This window comes from Carlito syrichta, unplaced genomic scaffold, assembly GCF_000164805.1.
Source record: "Carlito syrichta isolate Samal-C Ts95f unplaced genomic scaffold, Tarsius_syrichta-2.0.1 Scaffold301934, whole genome shotgun sequence".
In the NCBI taxonomy this organism is placed as follows: domain Eukaryota; kingdom Metazoa; phylum Chordata; class Mammalia; order Primates; family Tarsiidae; genus Carlito; species Carlito syrichta.
In genome coordinates, this window is record NW_007246030.1 from 208,795 (window position 1) to 234,579 (window position 25,785).

General features: G+C 43.5%; 1 protein-coding gene across 2 annotated transcripts in view; it reads right to left on the reverse strand.

Moving 5' to 3' along the window:
- The window catches only part of B3GNTL1 (UDP-GlcNAc:betaGal beta-1,3-N-acetylglucosaminyltransferase like 1), a 115,693-nt gene that overhangs the window by 59,478 nt on the left and 30,430 nt on the right, over window positions 1–25,785 (reverse strand). For both annotated transcript variants that reach the window (XM_021711214.1, XM_021711213.1), the window contains 2 exons: window positions 13,085–13,150; window positions 3,763–3,858 (listed from right to left, as the gene is read on the reverse strand). In XM_021711214.1, the coding sequence (XP_021566889.1) occupies window positions 3,763–3,858; window positions 13,085–13,141 (153 nt within the window). In that variant the 5' untranslated portion in view covers window positions 13,142–13,150. The remainder of the gene's footprint in view (window positions 1–3,762; window positions 3,859–13,084; window positions 13,151–25,785) is intronic.

The window sequence follows — 25,785 nt, forward strand, 5'->3', positions numbered from 1 at the left end:
TTGATCTGTACGATCCATACTGTAAATATGGAAATGCCAAAAAAAAGTATACACATTTTAAGTATGAGCTTCACTCAAAAGATGGCGTTAATCAAATGAATGCCAGTGAAACTATGTGACAGGCAGCACAGTCAAAGAAAATAGCCTAAGCACTATTAAGTGAACGTCACACTACACATTGCTACCATAATTCAATTCAATCTCAAAAGTAACACATGGATAACATCTCTTAAAATGTGTATACTTTTGGGGGGATCCCCTGCATTTGCAATATAATTTAGAATCATTTTAGGCTTTTTGACTGATATAATATTTCTACCATGTAATGTCCCTATGGTAGATTTCATTCCTGCATGATTCCAAGTGCTAAGTAAGAATTATAACGAGCCTTTTTTCCTTCCATGCAAGAAGTATAAGATTATTTTTCCTATAGGCTACTGTTTTTTCATTGAAAACTTTGGCTTTTTGATTCGTGCTGGTAGTCCCTTTCAGCTGACTTTTTACCAGTAAGATGACATTTCATCTTTAGTAGCTCTTCTGCTAGAACAATAATAGTATAATATCTGTCAGTAAGCATGTGGTAACCTGCTGCATTGGGAATTTTCTCCAGCAACTTTTTATATAAACGAAATAAAATTCTGGTGCTTACTGGAAGATCGGGTCAAGTGATGTTTTCAGAAGTTATGCTATCATAGTAGGGAAATACTGAAAAAAGAAACCCTGTTTTTTAATCATCTAGTGCATAAATGTGGATTATATGTTATAAATGACATTTGCCCTTTAATTTCTGACTTAGTGCAGATAGATAAATTCAATCTGTGCCACTGGATGCTTCAATACTATCTGTCTTCAACTTAGACAGTATCTTTCTTTAAGGTTACAGTAACTTGTTTATCTACCTTTTCAAGTTATGCTTTTTCAAGATATGATACAAAGGGTATACCCACAGCTGCCTTTCTTAAACAAATGCTCTTTATTGCTACCTTCTGTTAGGAAGAAGTATAGGCACCACTGTGAAAGCATTTCACACATTCTCTTTCTACATAACATCAGCTGTTTTTTTTTTTTTTAACATATATCTCAGTATATAGTCCACCATTTTATTTGCTTTTTCATGCAATTTGAATGGAAAACTTCAAGGAAACATGCATTTTTGAAAACTCTGCACTTGCATAAGTTTGTCCTGTATAATCACCAGCAATCTCTTTATGTCTCCTGAAAGGGGACATCTGAGTGGTTTGTTAGATGTCCCCTTAGAAGGGACACTCGTGCAAAGGGTTAAAAATCTGCATGTAAGTGAATTATGCAACCTATGTTCACTATGCAGCCTATGCGTTGGAGGGTCTACTGTACTATTCAGAAATAAAAGCAAAGTAACTATTGCTGTGAGCAAACAACATGGATGGATCTCAAAGTAATTATGTTGAGCAAAAGCAACCAGAGCATAAAAGTGCATGTCACATGATCCCATTTATAGAAAACTCTAGAACACAGAAAACTGATCTGCAGAGAGAAGCAGATCGGTGGCTACCTGGTGTCAGAGGGGCTGGGTGGACAAAAGAGACTTGGGAGCTGGGTGTGTTTCACTATTTTGATGTGTGGTATAGGGGTAAAGACACATGTCAAGCTGATCACACTATATGTATGAAATAGGTGCCATTTACTGTACGTCAGCTATACACCCAAAAAGCTGTTTGAAACTAACAGAAGACAAATGAACAAATGACTGTAAATTCCATAAAGTCTCTAGATCTAAGCACCAATTTATAGAAAATCCAGGGAAAGAGAAATGTGTTAAATGAGATCGGGAGATACAATCAGCAAATGGCCAATTATTCCAACATCTTCAATAAAATATTTCAAGAAAAAAGATAAAGGGTGAATCTATGGATTTAAAGAAATTATCAATAAATGTAATGTGTGAATCTTCTTCAGATCTCAGTTGAAAACAACAAACTAGAAAGAAAAAAGGAAGAGGAAGAAGGGAGGCAGGGAGAAAAACAGAATTTTACAAAACAGTAAGTCCCAGGATGGAACATTTGACATCCTTAAGGTCAACGTAGATGTCCTTTATGGTATAGGACCCCATTTATACAAGATCCTGGAAAACATAAACCAGTCACAGTGACAGAAGGCAGAGGGTGAGGACAGAGCTCCTCTAGGTGTTGGGTGTGAGCAGCACAAGACAGCTGAGGGGTGACTGGTGGGTTTGAGTAGCATACTTTTTTCTTTTTTTTGAGTTGGAGTCTCAATCTTGTTGCCCAGGCTGGAGTGCAGTGGCATGCTCACGGCCACTGAAGTCTCAACCTGCTGGGCCTGGGCAATCCTTCCGCCTCAACCTTCCAAGTAGCTGTAACTACAGACGCATGCCACCATGCCCAGCTAGTTTTTGTGATTTTTACTATAGAGATGGGGTCTCACCAAGTTCCCAGGCTGATCTCTAACCCCCGGGCTCAGGCAATCCTCTCGCCTCGGCCTCCCAAAATGCTGGGATTATAGGCGCTGAGCCATCGCGCCCAGCCAACATACTTTTTTCACTGTGATTTTTTTATATTACTTGAATTTCTTTATAAAGCAGTCAAGTATAACTTTACAAATATATAAAGCTATTTTTAAATAGGTTTAAGTGAATACAGCTATGTAACTGATAAAGGAACGAACATTCATTCCTTTAATTAAAAAGCATCAAAATAAAAAAATTATCTGAGAGCACAAAGCCTGACACTCCAGGAGAGACTGAACCCACGTGGGGCAGTTCACTGCTGTGGCCTCCCACAAAAACTACCCTGGATGAAAAGTCTTCTGCCTGGGGTCTCAAGCTGCTATGAAACCGAACAGGCATCCAGCTTCCCTTAGTTAGAACCAGCACAACAGCAGTGTGGTGAGATTGCTACGTTCCAGTTTACACAAGATATATGGTACTTAGAAGGGCAGGGACAGTCTGCCTGAGGGTCCTGTTCTACATATTTTCATGAGTTTATGAAAAGCATATCGTTACATTTGCAGCATGCAGCCTAGTAATCAGGAACACGTAGCCAGAAAACTTCTACAGATGCCAGTCCTTGGCCACAAATTAGTGTGGGGAAGGCTGGTCACGACTTGACAACAGGACAGGCTCTGCCTCCCTGAAGGGCCAGCAGCACAGACAAGTTATCCATCTGACAATGGCCATGCCCATCTTTCTCAGAATGGAGCTGCTCAACCTGAGACAGTGGCTCAGTCTCATGCCAGCATGTCTACTGCCGGGGCTGCCCTGCTGTCCACTTCTAAGGCCACCCTCCTGTCCACTGCAAAGGCCATCCTGCCAGTGCCAACCTGCTGTCCACTTTCAGGGCTACCCTGCCATCCACTTGCAGGCCCACCCTGTTGTCCACTTCCAGGATCCCCATGCTGAGGCTGCCTGTTCACATGTACATGTCAGCCACAGCTCTGTGGAACACATCAGGGACACATGGTATATAGAAATTCTGAGATGCTGGCTTGGGATCTGAGAGCTCCTATAATGCTCTGCAGCATGGGTTCCAGTTAAAAACTTGAATCAGAATGAACTATGAAGATGGGACCAGCATGTATGTTTCCACTCAAGCCCACATCCTACACTGTCTGATCAACAATGGATGAATCAAAGTGAGGGCACAAAGACCATGACCAAGGCCATGACCAAACACAAGTGGCCACAGGCAGGACGCAGATGTCAGGTCACAGAGAGGAATTTGACAGAAGCAAACATGTGTGCGGTAGGAAGAGACACGGCAATGGTACCTGTGTCAGAAGCTGCTCTGATGTCAGCTCATTGATCCAGCGTGTGTACCGTTCGGTGGAGTTGGGGGGATCTCTCCTCACTTGGCAACCTATGATCTGTGAAAACAACACACAAGAACATAAATTAAAGTTGTGTGGGTAGGTGTGTACAACCCCCGTACATAAGACTCATGCCGTCTTAAACACACATGCTGCCTTAGGCACATCTAACTAACTGAATCTGTTGAGTCTGGGTTGGGTCAAGCAGAACACCCAGAGTCCAAGGGAAGGAGGAAGAAAGAACCTTTTCTAGCTCCAAGCCAGGCAAGAACTCCGGGTGACAGCCACAGTCCCTAATAGAGCATCTTAGCAGTGAACAGCTAAAGCTGCCCTTGGCTGGATTAAGAACATGTCACCGACAACATTTCCCCTTCAAGCACTCAAATTACATGACCCACATACAAGGTCAAACACCCTAATATTTCCAAGAACTTGCTTCTTGAACCATAACTCAAAGCTGAGGCAAGAAAGTGGCTGTCACAGCCCGGGCAGCAAATTCCCAACATACTCACTTCTGCCTCAGGAAAGAAATTTTCTAAATAAAGAAGAAACTTGCAAGTAGCTCACTTCCTCCGGGGAGGCCTCCTTCACTCCTTCCCTGGGCCACTTCAGAAAGCATCCTGTCAGTGCCTCTCTAGTTCCTTCCATTCAGCATGGTGTCACACAAGCTCACTGGCCTTCCTCACCCTTCTTTCTGTCCTCAGTCCCACCTCTGCCTCCTTCAGGCCCACTCCCCTTCCACTTCCCCTCTGCCCTTCGGCACTCACCCCAGTCGTTCTGCTCCTGCCCTGCCCTCGTAGCACCCCACAGTCTAGACAAACTCTTGTCCTGTTTGCTCATGGCAAACATGCCTGAGACACTCCAGTCTGAGAGGCCAGGGGCCTGGAGAGAAGCCCATCCAGTGTGGACGCAAAGGCTCATGCCAGGCACCTCACAATGAGGAGCTGAGAACTCCCCTCCAGCTGGGGAGGGACACCTCAGGTATCTGCAGACAGCAGAGCCTGCCCTGCAGTGTAGGCCCAGGGTAACCAGAGCCCACCTGAGCAGTTGTCCTCATGGCAAGGGCCCAAGGCCACAAGTCCCAGCTGAAGTGGGGCCAATCTCCAACTCACCAATTTGAGGATGCAATCTCAAAAATGTACTCATAGTTGGGAAGAGTGTGATTACATCTCCTAATGATAAAACATCAAGTCACCCCAAGGCAGGTGAGTATCTGCAGTCTTGCTCTAACACACACATTAATGTAAATGTGATTAATTTACATTAATGCCATTATTATACTAACAAAAGTTTGGGGGAGGCTTTCACTTGCTTGTGTTTTTTTTTTTTGCTGTTGGTTTTTTAAAAATTAAACTTCTTATTTTGAGAAAATTGCAGTTTCACATGCAGTTATAAAGAAATAACATCATGCAAACCACAGGTCAGTCCCTGGCCACAGGACCCCATGATGCCCACCACAGTCACCCACACTTATTCTCGGGGGCTGTCACTCATCTGGGATACCAGAGCCATGAAAGACTGTTACATGGGACACGCAGGCTGTAGTCGTCTATGCCCGGCTTCCATCCCACTCCACTGTTCTCTGGAGAGTCATCAGGCTGTTGTGTGTAACAAGTTAGTTTCTTTTCTGACTGAAAGATATTCCACAGAAGGTATGTACCCCAGCTTTACCAAGTACCTGCTGAAGAGCTATTATGATTAGCAGTTTGTACACTATTCACTAAACGTTCATGTGCAGGTTTCTGTGTGAATGTAAGTGTTTATTCCTCTGGGATAAACACCCAGGAGCACAACTGCTGGGTCACAGAATAGTTTAATTTTTAGAAACTTCCAATCTGTTTCCAGAGTGGTGGCTCCATTTCACATCCCAGCAATGTGTGCACGACTCAGTCTCTTCAATTCTCACCAGTGTTTGCTGTTGTCACCATTTCATCCTGACCATTCTGATCTCTCAGTGGTTTTAATGTGTTTCTCATGGCTAGTAATGGCATCATTCCTGTAGTTATCTGTCATCTGCATAGCCTCGTCTGAGAAAAGTCTTTTCGTATCTTTTGCCCATTTCCTAACCAGAATAAAACACACCTGGTGATAGTTATATAATTTCTTTGATATATTGCTGAGTTCTATCTGGGAACCTTTTATAGATCACTCCTGAAAGCACATGCTAAAAATAGCTGAGAATTAAGATGGCTTTTGAAATGTTCCTGCTCAGGAAGGAGGTTCCCTGCACCTGATCTGACCAAGACTACTCTGAAACTGCCCATTGCAGCTATTTTCAGGTCTTGTCTATACTGGCTCACGTTTGGCTGCTAAAGAGAAAAGAGTTTGAGGAAAAAAAGGAAAATACTGATCAAAAGCCATGAGGTAGAAATCCTCTGGGTCAAAAGGTATTCCCAAACACAGGGAAAAAGAGGCTTAACTGCTATACACAAACACCAAGACCCTGAGACCTGCCATGATGGGGTCACAAGCAGCTGCCATGGGGTGACAGACAGGGTCAGCGCACCACCCATTCCTGAGAGCTTTGCTTCCAGCTGGTGCGAGAGGTTCCTTCAGAGTATGAGTCAATTTATGCTACTTCCAATGTGTGTGCCTGAGAATCTACCCCAAGCCTTTCCCAGTCTCATGCTTCTGATGAAAGCTTGAACCATGCTGTGTAGGGTCTCTGACAAGAAGGATTCAGTGGATGATCCTGTGAAACCCGAGCCCCTGAGGTTGACCATTCCTGTGACTTTAATCAACTGCAGCCAGGAGCACTGAGTTAACCAGTGGAGAGAGGGGAGGGGACCTTCATGTTGGCCTCAAGGTCTCTTTAAACCTGTTCTGAAGACAGCACCAAGCCCTTTTTTGTGCTGCCACTGCACCTAAATGATCGTTAGAGGAGTGTGGATTCCACAGGGAGGCCAGCTGCTCCTTCCCACAGCCCTACAGCCTTCCTTCCACCCAATACCGACTGCATACTCCCCGCATGAGGCGATGCTATGCTCTCCCCTCACAAGAGACGCATGCAGAAGACACCCAACACACCTCACACTACGCAGGACTAGGGGTTCTCAGAGTTGAAGTCTCTGTGGCATGATACCTGGGTTACAGTAGGTGCTCGATGAACAGATGTGAAGAAAAGAGACATGTGCTAGCCCAGGAGGCTGACTATTCCTTCACATTCCTAGGAGGAACCACCGGGTTAAGGTTCTCAAGAGGTTTTGCTGCTTGCTCTCTGGAGAGTATCTGTGCCAACAAGCAAAGCAGACGCCTGGGTTACTGGAGCAAATTTCCACAAGCATGTGCGAACTCTTCCTCCATTTATATGGGGCCACAAGGATCTAGCAATTTAGCTGAAACAACATCAGGTCAGAAGGTTGGAAGGAAGGGACCCTGAGTAGAAAGGAGGGTTGGGGGCTATGATGGACTGAGTTTCCTAAGTTGGCCCCACAACACCCCTTCTTCACCTCCCCTTGCTGCCACCCAACCCTAACCCACTGAGAGGTGGCATCTATGGTGTCTTCCCTCAAATCTGGGGTCAGAGTGATGCTCCATGACACTATGTTCTGAGGGCAGGTCATAAAAAGCAATGCAGCTTCCAGAAGGTCAGGATACTTGTTCCTCACCATGCTGTGAGGAGGCCCAAGCAACTGTATGGAAATGCTGCGGGCTCCAGCTACCCGCCAGTATCTCCTGCAGACATGTGGGGGCCAGAGCCTCCAGATGACCCTGGCCCTGCCATCCAGGTATCCAGCTGAGGCTTGCCATAAGCAGAGTCAAGCCATTTCCCACAGGAAGGGATTCAGACCATGAGGTGACCCCCACATCACATGGCCCACACACCCTGCATAAGCACTTGGTGGAAAGGTCGGGTGGAGGGCCTGAGGGGACCCCATCAGGACACCCTGCAGACTCTTGGGAAGTAGGTGTGGAGGACAAGTCCTGAAAGCAGCAAAGGGACAGACAGACCCTTAATGGGCAGCAGATGGAGAAAACATGCCTCAGCAACACCGTGCAACACGTTCCTGGTACTGGGCTCCACTGCTTCTGCATGGGAGGAAGAACAGACCATGTAGTCACAGGCAGAGGAGGCTGTGGCACAGCAGGACCTCAAGAAGGCCTCCTTCCCAGAAAACCCTACAGGCACAGACAGGAGGACCTAGCTTTAAAATTATGCTGAACAAAAAAAGAAAACAGTAGTATTTGTGACACGAACCCCTGGGATGCAGATGAGCATGTGGCAGGGTCCCCTGGACACACTGGGAGTTCATGAGACTCCAGGCAGCTGTTCCCTCTGGCTGCTCTCAGCCACATCCAACGTATCCTGTTCCTAACATCAGGGCCTCAGCTGCCCTTCCTAAGCGGCAGTGGTGAAGGTGAATGGGGGAGGAAGAATAAAAAGGGACAGTAGCCCAAACCCCCAGCCTGCAAAACCCCGAGTTACCCAGTCCTGATGGGACCCTGCTGTTCCTGCCCCAAGAACTAAGGACACTGTCAGACCATCCCACACCCACTCCATACCCTGGAGAGGAGAGGAGACAGGAAGTTACCCCACAGTTCCCCCTCCAGGGTGCTGACTGTTCTGACCCCGACTTGCTGAGGGAATTCTCACTAGTCTGTCATGGTCTGGAGGGCAGGCAGCAGGCCACCTTGCCACATGTGCAAAATGGTGTGGGCTCCTGGCCAACCCCAGTCCTGCCCCCCAGGACCTCCTCAGATGAAGGCTGCAGAACACAACACAGATTTCTTTAAACAGAATATCAGAAAGTCTTATTCCAGGGAACATGCAGCTCCTCCCTGTGGGACAGAATGGAAGGAGGCAAGGTAGGCTGACCTGGCTGTCTAGGGTGATGTAGGTTGGCACACGGGGTAGAAGGGATCATCTGGGACTGCAGGGTGATGGGGAAGCCATAGGACAGGAGAGGATGAGGGCACATGGGTCCACCCAGAATTCCACAGGCAAGCTGTGACTTACATAGACTCAACACAATCCCTCCTTTCTTTCACTTCACTTCCTATAACCTCCTGGCGTGACCCACTCCAGAGGATGAGGGTCGAGGCTGTAGATGCAGGTGGAGTACCTGCCTCACGGAGGATGATTTTTGAGGCTGTAGAAGTGGGGGGAGCACCCGCCTCATGGGAGGAGGGTGAGGGTTGAGGGTGTGAGGGTGGAGCACCCACTTCATGGAGGATGCAGTAGAGGGCACCCACCTCATGGGAGAACAAGAGTTCTGGAGGGTGTGGGGTGTTTAGAGACAAAGAATGATGCCTCTATCATCACGAAGCCCTCACTTTCCCTCATCAGTAAGATGAAAATTAAGACATCTGTGGAGGATGGTTTTGAGGGAGGTGTGCACCCAGCTCTTCTCATATTACTGATATTGAACACTGCAGGTCACCCACCCCAAGAGCTCACTGGAGACTCTGATGTTGACAGCAGGCCACTCCTCCTTCCTTCTGGACCTGTCACTGGCTGCAGGGATGGAGAGAAGTCCCTTTGTGCTCACATGTGGTCCTGCATTGCCTCTGCTCCTAGGGTGACTTGACTGGCTCCCCTTCCTCTTCCTGCCTGCTTACCTCTGTCTTTGTGAAACTATGCATTTCATAAGTCCCCTCCTCTTTTCCCTTGAGCTGGGGACCCTGGAGAAGAAGGCCCTCCTTCTTGGTCACTCTCAAGCCCTCCCCCAAAGCAAACACAGAGGCTTCTCTGATTCCACCCAACTCCTGCTCCAGAACTGATCCTCTGCTCTGAATGTTCCAAAAATGAGTGGATAAATAGGAATAAGTATCATACTTGGAACTACCTAATGATGCCCCAAATGTAACATTCCAAAAGTTCTGCAGTGATTTATTTACATACAACTACACGATTTATGTGAGCTGTCATCGAGGGCCTTTCCTCCTAATTAAACAGCATCTTGTAAACAGCCTTACAAAAATAATGACCAAGTACGAGTCTGCACTCAGCACTCATTTCATTCTCTCAGAACAAACTACACTGTATAATTGATGCAACCACCAACCAGCAACTGCAAATTAAGACTTTTGTAGGTCATGATTTTTAAAAAGTCCAGCCACACAATAACAACCTTTCTAAAGCTGACTTTGTCTCGGTGCAACAAAACTACGAGGACATCTCTAATTTTCATGCAGAAGAGTCTGAATGTGGGAGAAATGCACAAATTCTCCATCTATCCATGTGGTAGGGAGAAAAATGTGGCTGGCACAGGGAACAACAGGGCTCCTCTCCTGTCACAACAGACTATCTAGAGAGCTTAATAAGGGGGTTAGCAATAACAGTTATAATCTAGAACTTTAAAAAACTATAAAAATGCAAATCAAGGTTGTTTTATTAAGACTGAGACAAACTGACACAGTTGGCATTTCTTCTAAATTCCTGTGTATCCCCTAAACATCCCAGTTCATCTGAACCTTTGCCATGGAGAACTGCCAAAAGCAATTTCAGGAATGAAGCCAATCAGCTTGATTTTTTTCAGGATGGAAATAAAAGATACAGAAATGAAAACACATCTGAAAGTATCTCTCGTTCCAAAGTATCAACACTCATTACAGAGTTCTTCAGAGGTGTGCAATAGTATATTCTAAATACTTGGAAACTGTCATTGTAGCTGCGTAAAAACCACTCCGAGTGAAAGATGTGGCATCTCATGAAAGGCCAAGTCACTCCAATTACACAAAAGCACATTTCTACCTCACAGACTGGGATGGGGTTTGCTGCACATAATTTTGGTCTTCAGAACAGACGAACGCAGAGACCTGCTCTAAGTGAGGAACCCAGCAGTCAAGTACAGCGCATCCCCAGCATCTGCTGCCCCTTTCTTCTCGCCTTCTACATATGAATCGTGCCTCTCAGCCAATGAAAGGAGTTTCTGGAGATCCCAGACTCTGTACTTCCCTTACTTAAAATGCCCACAGAAATCCACCCAGAGGACTTCGTTTCCATTTTTTTTCTTCTCTTCCCAGCAAATGTAGGTTGTGAGTCTGCTCTCTCTTTTCATGTGACTCACAAATCCAACCTACATCTCTGGAGGCTGAGTAGAAATTCCTATGATGGTGGCAGGCCCTGCTCAGAGCTGGAGGAGCTGCCTCGGGGACACTACAGTTAGGGACTGGTCCAACATGCAGATGCTCTCTGACATCTTTTCCAATGAAGAGGGTACAAAATGGAATAGTCCACACCTGTAAACTTTTAGCAATCATCTTCTGGAGCCTGTGGTAACCAATTGCTATGAATACACACATTGACAATGTCTGTGGTTCCTATACTTTGTTGGCTTATGACCCTTTTAAGAATCAGGTACAAGCCACAGAGCTTTCTCCTGCCCTCAATGAAAACACATTTCCCCATCTTGTAAGCCCCTGCAGTCACTCTGAGGCCAGCGAGTTCCCCAGGATCCTGCACACTCCGACAGAGGCAGCCACATGGACCCTTCTGCATTTGAGAAGGTGGTCTGTGTTTCAGTCTGAGACACACCCCTGACACACACATGTGACACACACACCTGGACACATACCCAACACACCTGGGACAAGCACCTGACACACACACACCTGAGACATCCCTGGGACACACCTACCTGACACACCCTCATGGAACACACACACATGGGACACATACCTGAGACACATCTGACACACATGCCTGGGACACACACCTGAGACAAACATCTGAGACACATACCTGACACATACACAGAACACACACATCTGGGACACACACATCTGAGAAACACACTCAACACCCAACATCCACACCTGACACACACCTGAGACACATCTGAAACACACCTGAGACACATAACTGGGATAAACACCTAGGACACACACACGCCTGAGATACACACGCAACACATACCTGACATACACCTGAGACACACTCAACACACACATCTGATACACACATCTGAGACACATACCTGAGACACAAGCACCTGACACACAAACCTAACTCATACACCTGAGACACACATACCTGATACACACTTGAAACACACATGGGACGTACACACCCGGAACACACACACCTGAGACACACCTCCGTGCAGCCAGCTGTTTCTCTATACCCCCAGCATGCTGGTCTAGCCCTCATTTATGCCCCAAGTACTCCACTGCTCTCTGTACAACTACAATCCAGAAAGGAAGCATTCTCAGCATGGAACTCCAGCTGGCGAAGTGTCACCTGTCCCATGGAAAGGGAGACCACACAAGACCCTGAGGAGGACAGGCTTGTGTTTGTGCACAGCAGGCAGGCAGCAACCTGAGTCCTGAGAGATTCTTGTACTGGGGGCTAGAGAGAGAGGTACACAGTGTGGAATTTCTTCAAAGTATAAAATAGGTGGGCTAAATTCAGAGTGCCCAAACAAAACCTACTAGAGGAGAAATGGATCATCCTGGTGATTGTACCTCAAGAAACTACATCTTAGGAGCTATTTCTATTAGAAAACCCACACGATGAACTAACTCGTCACCAGCATCTGCTCTGTGGTCAGCTGGGGTGCCAACACTGTGTAGGACTGGATCCCACCATGATCAGATCATGCCATGACTGTTCTGTTCTGTGCTGTGACTGGTACACACATGTGGTCGTGATGCACAGCACTCCACCAGGAGGAGGGGTAGAGGGATCTGTCCTCAGGTACACCTGAAAGACAGACACCACTACGCTGACCCAAGTTATAGATCTTTCAGTATCTGAAACCAAGTGATCACCACTGGAATTCAAAGATTTCTTCCAAAACTTTAGTGGATGTCTAAGGACAGAGTCACCTTTTCTGAACCACAGAGTGGTCAGGATGCCAGTCCCGGGGACCCCTGACCCTGTTACTCCTTCATCTGTGTCCTCCTTGTCATGTGGGGAGCCCTCAGAGAAACCTTGTTCAGGAGGAAGGGCTCTGTGGGGGCAGCTGTGAGGCCATTGTAAAGATGAGCACCATAATTTGTGGAAATCTAAATAAGAAAAAGTATGTTCTAAAACTGCTAACACACTATAGCTCTCAACCTGTGTTTTCATGTCTAAAGTGCTCAGCTTCTAAAATGCTGATTAAAAACAAACAAAACCCTTTGAAAATAACACGTGCATCCAAAATAAGAAGCATATTTTTCTTCAAAGGAAGACATCCTCACATGTTTAGAGATACACCAGCCACAAGTCACTCTCTGTGATGTGGCAGGCCTACCATAAACTGATGCTTTTCACCCTGGGAAAAGTCCTTACTTAAAAAACCACAGTGCTGATTTCATGAGAAGGTGGCACTAGTATAGAAAAGAGAGGAGTACTCACACTTGTCGGGTGCTGAAGGGCAGCTTCATACTGCAGCCTCACCCTCTGAGGCATCATCACATCGTCCTGTAGCAAAGAGCACATTTTACACTCAGAAAGAAATTCTCACAAATACACAAGAAGATATACAACCCAGCAGCAAAACAGGCAGGAGTCTCGGACAGGCCATTCAGACAAGAGGACTTCCAGTGGGTCATACACCTCTTCAGCCATTGGGGAGAAGCAACCACTTATACAACAGAGTGGGAAAAACAGGGAACTGACAGTCCCACGTGTAACTGATGAGGTGGAATACCCAGAATGCCCAAACACTTCTGGATGCTATGAGGACTGACACCATGGTTCTGAGATACAGTCTGGCAACACCCAGCACAGCTGAAGATGCACTTCCTAAGACCCCATGGTTTCACTGCATGGGTAGAAACAGACATGCACACCCTGTCTGACTACAACACCAAGAAAGAGTCTACTCTGCACCTGGTGCTCCATCTGAGCTGCAGATCTTCGTGAAGACCCTGACTTGTAAGACCATCGCACTGGAGGTCAAGCCCAGTGACACCATTGGGAATGTTAAGGCAAAGATCCAAGACAAGGAAGGCATCCCTCCTGACCAGCAGAGGTTAATCTTTGTGAGGAAACAGCTGGAAGATGGACACACTCTGTCTGAGTACAATATCCAGAAAGAGTCTACCCTGCACTTGGTCCTGCACTTGAGGGGAGGTGTCTAAGTTTTCCCTTTCTTTTAAGCTATCAGCAAATGCCATTGCACTTTTCTTTTAATAAAGTTGTTGAATCCCCCCCAAAACAATAACAACAACAAAAGAAACAGATAAGCACACATGCAACCGCAGACATAAACAGCAGGGTTCACAGCAGCTTGCTCAAATGAGGAGGCAATCCAATGATCACGAATACCAGGGGGATAAATAAGTTATTACTCTCAAATATCACTCAGCAGTAAAACTAAATTATAGTTGCATACAATATAAATAAATTCCACAATCTAACGTGGAGTGAGAGAAGCAAGACAAGAGAATACACATAGTATTATTCCATTCATTTAAATTCAAAACTGAGCAAAACTAACCACATTTTTTACACAACGCACACAAAATGTAAACCAGGGATATCCAACTTTTGGCTTCCCTGAGTCGCACTGAGTAAAAAGGAATTGTCTTGGGCTGCACATAAATTATATAATATAGTATATATACTTTTTAATTATAAAGTTTAGAAAAATGAGAATATAAAACTAGTGAAAAATTTGACCTTGTTTTTTGTAAAATTAACCAATCAATGTCTGGTTTAATGGAAGTGGTCACGATTCTCAGTGAGTTCTCAAGGTGCTTGTCAGAAATGTTTGTTCAAATTTTGTTCTTGGTGTGTTTCATAATTGAAAACAGCTGCTCACACATGTATATGCTGCCAAAAAGCGATGTCATGAATAAGGTGTGATTGTAAAGCAAGGGATATTTTTTTCTAGGAAGATAGGTCTTATAAAAGTCCAATAAAGAGACATTACCAGTTGTTTCTTTCAGTTGAATACCTGATTGCAACTGTATGCATTCCACTTGAAAATCTGCAGGTAAAATATTAACGTCAGCTGAAAATGGTATAGAAAATATAGCAAAATAGTGATTATTTTGCCAGAAACCTTGATATCTGCTTTCAAATTCCTGTGTTAAGAAAGAAAGCAAAGTTGCATGTTTTTGGCAGTTCACAGGACTGCATTTAGCCAATGTAACACAATTTGAGCCTGATATAATTTAAGTTTCATTTCAAGCATAGTATCACCTTGCAAATTCAAAATGAAACTAATGTATGGAGTCACAAAGAAAATAAATGCTAAAAAATACATGATGTTAAAAGATTTTGTGGGGCTGCATTATTAGCAGGTTGGACATGCTTGATATAAACCATAAAGAAAAGCAAGAACACCAAATCCTGAGGGTAGGAGAGAGGACACTTTGCAAGGGGAAGTGGCAGTGGGAGCATGGCAGGATGATGCCTCTGAGGGGTGGCAATGGGGTGTTTGTAAGTGAGTGGTGGTCACACATATATTTGCTTCATAATTAAAGTGTACATTTATGTTTTGTGCATTTTCTGTGAGTATATTTGTCTTGCAATAAAAGTGTTTTAAGTGGAAGAACAATACAATTTTTTTAATTTAAAGGTATAAATGTATCTAATAGATGAACTAAAAATAATGTAACTGGGAGACTATTCATCTTTAAACTGAACAATAAGATGAACTAAAGGACTCATACTTATGAGGAGGGATTAAAAAAAAAAAAAAAAAACCAGACCCGTCTGGGCAACTTGGCGAGACCTCATCTCTACAATAAATCAAAAAATTAGCTGGGTGTGGTAGTGCGTGCCTGTAGTTCCAGCTACTTGGAAGGCTGAGGCGGAAGGATCTCCGGAGCCCAGCAGGTCAAGGCTGCAGTCAAGGCCGCTCCCGGCCACTGCACTCCAGTCTGGGTGACAGAGTGAGACTCCAATTCAAAAAAACCAAAAAACCCAGAATTATCTTTTGCGAGTGGGCCCCTTGTAGTATAGTCTTTCCCCTCTAGGTAAGTGTTCTAGGAATCTGATGGCATGGGTGTACCAGCTAGCATTGTTGTGCGAGGTTGCATTGCAGAAGGAACATTCAGAGTGGTGGCAAACAGGTGACTGGTTCTTTCACCATGACAACACACCTGCCCACACCATACTTGAGTGTTCAGCAGTTTTTGACCAAAAACGGCATGACCTCCATGTCCTACCCTCTCTATTCACCTGATCTCGCCCTAAGTGACTTTTTTTTTGTTTCCCCAGATTTAAAAAGTCCTCAAAGGGAAACATTTTGCCAATGTGAAAGAAGTGAAACAAAAAATGACATTAGCACTGAAAGACATCAAGGTAGGTAAGTTCAGAAACTGTTTTGAGCAGTGGAGAAAGCATCTCAATAGGTGCACTGCATCAAACAGTGAGTACTTTGAAAGTGACTGAAGTTTAAACATGTAAGAATAAATATACTCCGGGCTCGGTGACTCAGCCTGTAATCCCAGCACTTTGTGGGAGTCAAGGCGAGTGGATTGCTTGAGCCCGCGGGTTCGAGACCAGTCTGGACAACTTGGTGAGTCTCTACGATAAAAAAAAAAAAAATTAGCTGGACGCGGTAGCACACAACTGTAGTTCTTGCAACTTGGAAGGCTGAAGCAAAAGGATTGCCGGAGCCCAAGCAGGTCAACACTGGGGTGGCCATGAGCATGCCAGTGCACTACAGTCTGGGCAACAGAGTTAGACTCCAACTCAAAAAAAAGAAAGAAAGAATACACAATTTTTTATAAATAAATTTCAGGTTATTTTGGGTCCGCTTCTATGTCATTTCAGCAAAATGGTCCAATGTCTCGTAGCAGTTACATGTCGGGTTTAAAACCTGACAGAACACCTTATCCACCATATGGTTTCCAAATAGCATTGTTTCTGATCAAGAAACTCACTTTGCAGCCAAAGAAATGCAGCAGTGGGCCCATGCTCCTGGAATTCATGGCTTTAGCACATTCCCACTATCCAGAAGTTGCTGGCTTGACAGAACAGTGGTGCAGCCTTCTGAAGTCCAGTTACACTGCCAGTTAGGTAACACCTTGCAGGGGTGGGCAAGCCTTTCCCGAGGGGTGCATCTGCTCTAAGGAGCTTCTAATACATGGTACTGTTTCTCCCATCCCAGGATCCATGGATCCAGGAATCAGGGAGTAGAAATGAGAGTGGCACTACTTACCATCCCCCCAGTATCCCACTAGGGGAGTTTCTGCTTCCTGTTCTTTTATGCTCTGCTATCATGGTCTCAGTTCCTTCCAGATGCAGGAACACTGCCACCAGGAGATACAATGGTTCCACTGAACTGGAAATGAAGATGCCACCTGGACTCTTTGGGCTCCTCATGACTCTGAGTCAACCGGCCAAGCAAGGTGTTACGTTGTTGGTTGAGATGATTGATCCAGGCCACCGAAGGGAGACTGGCCTACTACTCTAGAATGGAGGTAAGGAAGAGTCTGGGATATAGAACATCCCTTAGGATGTCTCTCATGCATGATCACACTTTGTGATTGCAGTCAACAGAAAAACACAACCCAATCCAGACAGGTCTAAGAATGGGTTCAGACTCCTCAGGAATGAAGGCCTGGGTCACCCTAAAAGATGAAGAATTAGGTAATTGCTGAAGGCAAAGGTAGCCAGAATGGGTGATGGAAGAGGGTGACTGAAAATACCAGCTGTGACTGCACAACCAGTTACAGATGCAAGACTGTAAATGTCATGAGTATCTCTTCCTTATTTTGTTATGATAAAATATGTTGTATATATACATACATATATTAGGCAAATATCTTCATTTTCTTTCCTCTCTTATTCCCTTAACATATAACATATGTATAAACATTTTGTATCAGTATTTAGGTCCTGTTAATTTTATACCACAGTCTCTACCTTTCGGGGTATGAGAAAAGTATACATAACTTAGGACCTTACTTCCTCTTCTGGGAAGAGATTGTGAATTGCAGTTGTATGTGGGATAGTCATATCAAGATAGTTGGAATTAAGACCTCATTGTTGTCCTTATTTGGAGATTAATATGGTTTGAGGTAATGTGTATGAGTGCCAAGTTGACAAGGTGTGGATTTGGGATGGTTAATTTTACCTGTCAACTGAGCTAAGAGACCCAGATCACTGGTAAAACATTACCTCTGGGTGTGTCTGTAAGGGTGTTTCAGGAAGAGATTAGCCTTTAAATCAGTAGACTGACTAAAGATTACCTTCCCCAATGAAGGTGGACATCCTCCTATTCACTGAGGGCCTGAATACAACAGAAACGCATAGAAAGGGCAAATATGCTCTCTTTGCTTGACTGGGATGTCCATCTTCTCCTGCCCTCAGACAATGGTGCTCCCAGTTCTCGGGCCTTTGGACTCACGTGACCCTTACACACCTCTGGCTCCTGGTTCTCAGGTCTTTGGACTCATTCGACATTTATAACACCAGTTCTTGATTCTTGGGTCTTTTAACTCACACGACATTTATACCACTGACTCCTAGTTCTCAGGCCTTTGGACTCTGACTGGGGCTTATACCATTGGTTCCCCTGGTTCTCAGACCTTCAGGCTTGAACCAGAACTTATACCACTGGTCTTCCTGGGCTTTCAGCTTGCAGATGGCAGGACATGGGACATGTCCATAATCACATAATCACATGAGCCAATCCCTCATAATAAATCTCTTTCCATAAATCTATACCTACCCTAATGGTTCTGTTCCTCCAGAGAATCCTGACTAATACACAGGATTAACCAAGATCCCAATTTTACAGTTCAAAAATCTATCAAAAACCATCATTGCCCAGAATTTTCTAGCTTTCAAAAAGTCAAAGAACATTCAAATACAATTTTCCACCACTTCAGCAACTAGTATCACCTCCCCTGCTGGTCATTTGGATAAAGTCAACATCTGCAAGTATAAAGAGAATTCTAAAGACATTAGCATACTCACTGGCCAATAAGCTGAGAAATTCAAGTGAGCAAACATTCTAGCCAAAAAGCGAATAGCAAAGCAGGTACTCAGACTATTTCAGAATGTATAGTGACTCTGTTGGTTATAAATAAGCTCCTGTTCTCCAAGACTTTTTGAAAGAGGAAAAAACTTGCTAAAAGATGGGAGAATGAAAAGATCTTTATTGCACATGAAAAGTGAAAGACTATTTTAATAACAAGCCCAGATGTGTTTCTGCTAGTGGGGGCTGTGATCCTATCACCTTCCATCAGAGCCTGCAGCCTGTCTGTCTCAGGCCCCTCCTAGGGAGGGAGGCCTCTCAGGTCAAGGTCCACAGTGCTCACAGCTGGTGCCAAATACCAGGAGCTAGTTTTAACAAAAGTCAGCTGGCATTAGAAATGCAAAGCCAAGGAGCCAAAAGGATAGCTACAAAGGATTATTAAGCATGAACTACAAAAGCAAAGCCTGTATTTCAAGTACTTATCCCAAGGTATAGCTGGAGAGATGGTCTTTTTCTTACAGTGTGAGGGTGGGTTCAAAAACCTAATCATTTGGCAATTTGTTTGCCCTAATGTGTGTAAAATTCCCAGACTGAAATTTCACAATAAAACGTGCTTGGCAAAAAGAATTTTGATGTATTACACAAATAATATTAATTCAGAATGAAACACTGTTGCCTTTCTGACTATAAAAACATTGGGTGGAAAAGGCTACTCTAGTCAAAGAATTTCAGTTTAAAAAAACTGGAGCTTCAAGTGAAGTAGCTTCTAAGTGAGGTTCTCTTTACTGAAGAATGACCCTGGGAGGGGCCATTCCCTGGAGGAAAGCCACCCTTGGATCAAACTCAGAGAAAGGCCCAGAGAGGTTTCTGACCAGGTGAGGGTAAGGAGGGATTTTTTTAGGAGGTTTCAATACATGGGCATGATTCATCATTACTTCAATCTCCAGTCCTTCTCCCCTTCCTGGAGGTTGGGAGCTGGGGATGGAGGTTCCAAGCTTCTAATCAAGGTATGTTCCTTCTGGCAACCAGACCTTGAAACTTTCTGAGGGCCTACCAAGAGCTGACTCCTTAGACAAAAGACACTCCTACCACCCAAGGAAGTCCAGGGGATTTAGGGCTCTGTGTCAGGAACCAGGGTAGAGACCAAATATATATTTCTTGTATCATAATATCATACACACATTACCTTTTTTTCCTCAAATTCTGAGTTATAAAGGAGAAGCAAGTAAGTTCAAGAGAAGTTATCTGCCCATAATGTGCTAGTGGATAGTAGTGCTAGTCAAGAATCCAAACCCAGGTCAAGATACCTCCAAATTTCATCTACAGAAGTGAAAGACAAATGAGTAATCCTGCCCTGGTCAAATAAGAAAGCCACATACAATATTTAAAAGTCTTAAAAGAAACAAAGAGGTAAAGCCCAGTGGCTCACGCCTGTAATCCCAGCACTTTGGGAGGCTGTGGCAGGATGATTGTTTGAGCCCAGGAGTTCAAGATCAGCCTGGGCATCAAGGGACACCTCACTTTACAAAAAATTCAAATATTTAGCCAGGTGTGGAGGCATGTGCCTGCAGTCCCAGTTATTTGGGAGGCTGAGGCAGAAGAATGACTTGAATCCAGGAGGTCGAGGTTGCAGTGAGACAAAATCATACCACTGCATTCCAGCCTGGGCGACTGAGTGAAATCCTGCCTTAAAAAAAAAAAAAAATCAATAATTAACAAGCTTCTGGGACAAAATCTATGAGAAAGCCTGAACTTAAGGAGGAAAACAGCCCCATCTGTCCTGAAGGCTAGGCTGATGTAGAAGAAACTCCTGAATTCTAAAGTACGGTTTTAATGACTTAGGCTGCAGGAACAGAAATCAAGGCCAAGTGTCTGTTAAACCTGCACACATATTTTCTAGCTCAGACCACTGTCAACTGTTGAGACAGCAATAATTTGATAAAGGGACCTTGGAAACCAAATTAGAGGGCTGACCTGGGAGGACACACCAACAGAGCTGGGGAGTGTTCTGAAGTCTGTCACAAGGTGAAGGTTTTCATAGGAACATTGAAATGACGAGAAAGAACTCTCTTCATTGGCAGATTCAATATAGATGTTACAATCATTAACTACAGATGACATCATACAGGCTAGAAATGTCTATGTGCAAGACAATCAGTAAAATGTCATGCTTCAGCTCATCTTAAGATAAATATGCACCCTTTTTAGCATCTGCAGGTTATACATTAATCCATATGGCAACAATTTGAGGAATTTACAATAAGATTCCTCACTCAGAGACAGAATGTCACCCTCGAGTCATAAGACCTCCCCCTTTGGAAGCCTGCTCACAGTCAAGTGTGAACTGAGATTATCAACATCAAGGGTGACCTCCTCAAGGAAAGAGTGAAATGAGATATGTGGCCTAGAGGGAGCCTCAAAAATAAACTACAAGGGTTCCAGGACAGTGGCTCTCCCAGGCATCTGGAAGAGGCAAAGAAAAATCTCTGAGGAAATGGACTTTTATCCAAGGCCTCAAATTATTCCATAGAGAACTGTTCCAATAAAATGGCCAGTACACAAAGACAGCCAGGCATATAAGTAAAAATACCAGACAAATAAAATACCAGACAATAAACAAAACACCAGACAATAAAAGACAAGATATTCAAATTCTCAGATAAAAATTTTTTTAAACCCAAATTATATTTTAAAAGCAGAAAGATATAAGACATAAGCCAGACACAAAAGAACAAATATTGTTATATGAGGTTTCTAGAAAAGCCAAAGTAATAGAGACAGAAAGTAAAAGGAAGGGTGCCATGACTGGAGGAGGGCAATGGGAAGTGAATGTTTAATGGAGGCAGAGTTTCAGCTTGGGAAGACGAAAAAGTTCTTAAGATGGATGGTGGTGATAGCTGTACAACAATGTGGATGCACTTAATGTCACTGAATCATATACTTAAAAATGGTAAATTTTATGCTACATATATTTTACCACACACAAAAAAGTCTAAAAGACAGACCTGGAGAAATAAACAGAACATGCTGAAATAAAAGAGAATCCAAATTAATCATAACATGGGCAAATTCATGAGTAAACTTGAAGATATATCAAAAGAAAGTATTCAGAATTCAGCACGAAAAGACAAAAAAAAAACACAGAAAAAAAGAGGAATCAACAAGGAGAAATGTATAATCAGAGTCTCAGAAAAGAGAGAGAGGAAAAAAGAAAGAGAATGAGGCAATACTTGAAAAAATGATGGCCGAGAAAGTACCAAATTGATAAGGACACCAACCCACATATTCACAAAGCCCAAGCCAGATAAATCAAAGAAAATCCAGAAGCAAAGTTCATTTCCAGGAGTGGATGAAGTTGTTTCAGAACAATGTTCTGTGTGAGAATAATTGGAGAAGCTAGAAAAATACTCAAACAAAACAAAATACCTTTTGAATTGCACTGGAGAGCCACTAAGGCCATGAAGAACCCAAGAACCAAGTTCAGGAGTAGAGAAGCCCAGAGAGGTGAGCAGATGGCCCACCTGTGGGAGATGACCTGAGGCCATAGTGAGATGACTTAAGGAAGGTGACCTGGGGCCATGGTGCCCCTAGCCCACCTGAGGAAGGTGACTTGGGGCTGTGGTACCCTGAACCACCTGCCCATCAGAAACAACAGTCAATCCGAGAGAAGGCGATTAGATCGTCCTGACCATCCAATTATTTCTAAAAACAGCACCTGGAGGCAATTACTAATTTGAGAGCATGGGTAAAAACTATGGCTGAACAGCACTTCTGAGCGACTCATGGCTGGAGTGAAACACCAGAATCAGAGCCCTGTGAGGCAGGGACCTAGTGAACAATCAAGGATTTCAGTTGGGACCCAGATGGGTGACCCAGAAAGAGACTGAGAAACAGGAAGTTTCTAGGATGGCTAGTGAACCTGTCAGGGTGCCATGAGAAGCAAAAATAAACCCTTTAGATTCCTAGAACTTTTCACATCACTTTCCAGTACACAATTGAAACTAAAGAGGCCTACAAGAAGCTAAAATATGACTAAAAGCCGGGCTCGGTGGCTCAGCCTGTAATCCCGCGCCTTTGGGAGGCTGAGGTGAGTGGATTGCCTGAGCCCGCGGGTTTGAGACCTGCCTGGGCAGGCAAGACCTCATCTCTACAATAAATCAAAAAATTAGCCGGGCGTGGTAGAGCGCACCTGTAATTCTGGCTACTCGGAAGGCTGAGGAGGATCGCCAGAGCCCAGCAGGTCGAGGCTGCGGTGGCCAGGAGCGGCCACTGCACTCCAGTCTGGGCAACAGAGTGAGACTCCAACTGAAAAAAAAAAAGACTAAAAACAAACAAAAAACAAATGAAACAAAAACCAGAAACAAACCCATAGGGAACCAGATAATGGAGCTATCGGACATGGACTTTATGACCCTCTATAATTAATACATCCAAGGAATTAAAGCACAAAAATTTCAAAGGTACTCTTACTTGACCAAAAAGAAAAAGAAAAAAGAAAATAAGATGAAAATTCTTGAAATAAAAAGTACAAGTAAAATAACTCAAAAGATGGCTGCGAGCAGTGGTTCACGCCTGTAATTCCAGCACTTTGGGAGGTGGAGGTGAGAGGATTGCCTGAGTCCATGGATTGGAGACCAACCTGGGCAACCTGGCAAGACTTCATCTCTACAATAAGTAAAAAATTAGTCAAGAGTGACAGTGCATGCCCGTGGTTCCAGCTACTTAGAAGGCTGAGGCAGAATGATGACCTGAGCCCAGTGGCCAAGGCTGCAGTGGCCATGAGTGTGCCACTGCACTCCAGCCTGGGCAACAGAGTGAGACTCTGATTCCAAAAAAAAAGAAACTCAAAAAATGGGTTTGACAGCATACTAGACACAAGAGGGAATTACAGAACTGGAAGGTGAAATAGACACACTGAAGCTAAGAGGATCACAGGGTTGACAAATTCAGTAAAGAGGGAGGCTCAGTGAACAGCCTGAATATACATTTAGCTGTAGCCACAACTGCAAAAATGAGATGGAAGATGTACAGAAAAATATTTCATGTGGTGGCTGAGAACGTAAATAACTTGAAGACAAAAGTCAAAAGTGATTCTAAAAATACTACAAATCCCAAGCAAGATAAGTTTCTAAAAAATTTTAAGGACAAACTACAGTTGGGCATAGAGGAAAACTGCATAGAGGCAGGGGAGAGAGATGGGGGAGGAATGCTTAAAGGAGCTGAAAAGATAGCATGCCAAGTCCTAATGTTCTGTAGCTCCCTGAAATCAGGTTAGTGTTAATCTGAAGTTGACTTGAAAAATTAAGATGTGTATATTCCCAGAGCAATTATTAAGAAAACATTTTAAGAGTTAAAAATCAATAATTATACACTGGATATTAAAAATATCTATTTAATTTTTTTTTTTTTTTGAGTTGGAGTCTCACTCTGTCACCCAGACTGGAGTGCTGTGGCCACCCCCGGCCACCGCAGCCTCGACCTGCTGGGCTCCGGTGATCCTTCTGCCTCAGCCTTCCAAGTATCTGGAACTACAGGCGCGCGCTACCATGCCCGGCTAATTTTTGATTTTATTGTAGAGATGAGGTCTCGCCAAGTTGCAATTTTTTAAAAAAGAGGCAACAAAGGGAGAACAGAGGAACAAAAATAACATGCAACAAATAGAAAATAAATAACAAAATGGCAGGCATTTTCAAACCATATAAGAGGTATGTTAAATGTGAATGCATTCAACACTCCAATAAATGGTAAAGATTATCAGACTGAATTAAAAACAAAAATAAAACAAGATTCACCTATATGCTGTTTAAAGAGAGCTGAAGCAGCTACATGAATACCAGACAAAACAGACTGTAAAACAAGAATGTTTACTAGATACAAAGAGGACATCTTACATTGCTGAAAGGGTCAATCCACCCAGAAAGATATAACAAGTATAAACATGCAGCTGACTCTTGAACAACATTGTTTGAACTTCACAAGTCTCTTATACAGATTTTTTTCCAATAAAAGTTACACCGAGTGTGTCTGCCTCTCCTGTCTCCCCACCACCTCCTCAACCTCTTCCACCCCTAAGACAGGAAGACCAATTGTTCTTCTTTCTCAGCCTACTCAATGTAAAGATGATAAAGATGAAGACCTTTATGATGATCTACTTCCACTTAATAAACAGTCAATCTATTTTCTCTTTCTTAAGGTTTTAATAACATTTTATTTTATTTGGCTTAACTTAAGAATATAATATTAATATGTATTACGTACAAAATACGTGTTCATTGTTTATGTTATCAGCAAGGCTATTTATTAGTATTTAAGTTTTTGGAGAGTCAATGGTTACACACAGATTTTTCAACCCCCACATTGTTCAAGATCAACTGCATTTAATTTGGGGTAGGAGAGAGAAAGAGGTCATTGGGAAGGGCAAGAAATGGGTTTTGGAGGTAGTTATTTTCCATGGTAGTTATGCAAACATTTGCTTTATGACAATTTATTGAGCTGTACATTTATGTTTTGTGCTCTTCTCTATATGTGTTTTTCTTCACAAAGAAAATGATGAAACAAACACGAAATCTGAACATGACAAGAATATCACTAGTATCACTTCTAGTCAACATTGTATTAAAGGTCCTGGTCAGTACAAGGAACCAAGACAAGAACAAGGAATAAAAGTCACAGAGACTGAAAAGAAAGAGGTAAAAGACTTTTTATTCATAAATGACACAATCATTTCATAGTAAATTCTAAAGAATATACCAAAAAATTCTACCAGAATAAGTTAATTTAGCATATTTAAAGTAATAAAACTGGGAAATGAATTTTTTAATACCACTTTTCAATAGCACCAAAACTCATAAAATACTTAGGGATGTATTTTGTCAAATTTATGTTTAAGAACCATACCCCGAAAACAACAAAACATTTCTGAGAGAAATTTAAGAAGGCCTAAAAAAAAAAGAGAGATATACCATGTCTATGGTAGAATCAATATTGTTAAGATCCTCAAATGGATTTATAGATTCAATGCAATCCCAATAAAAATCCAAGAAGACTTGACAAGCTGATTCTAAAATCTTGCAGAAATTCAAAGGACTTAAAAAAAATTTTTTTTTTTTTTTTTGAGTTGGAGTTTCACTCCATCGCCCAGACTGGAGTGCAGAGGCCGCTCCCGGCCACCGCA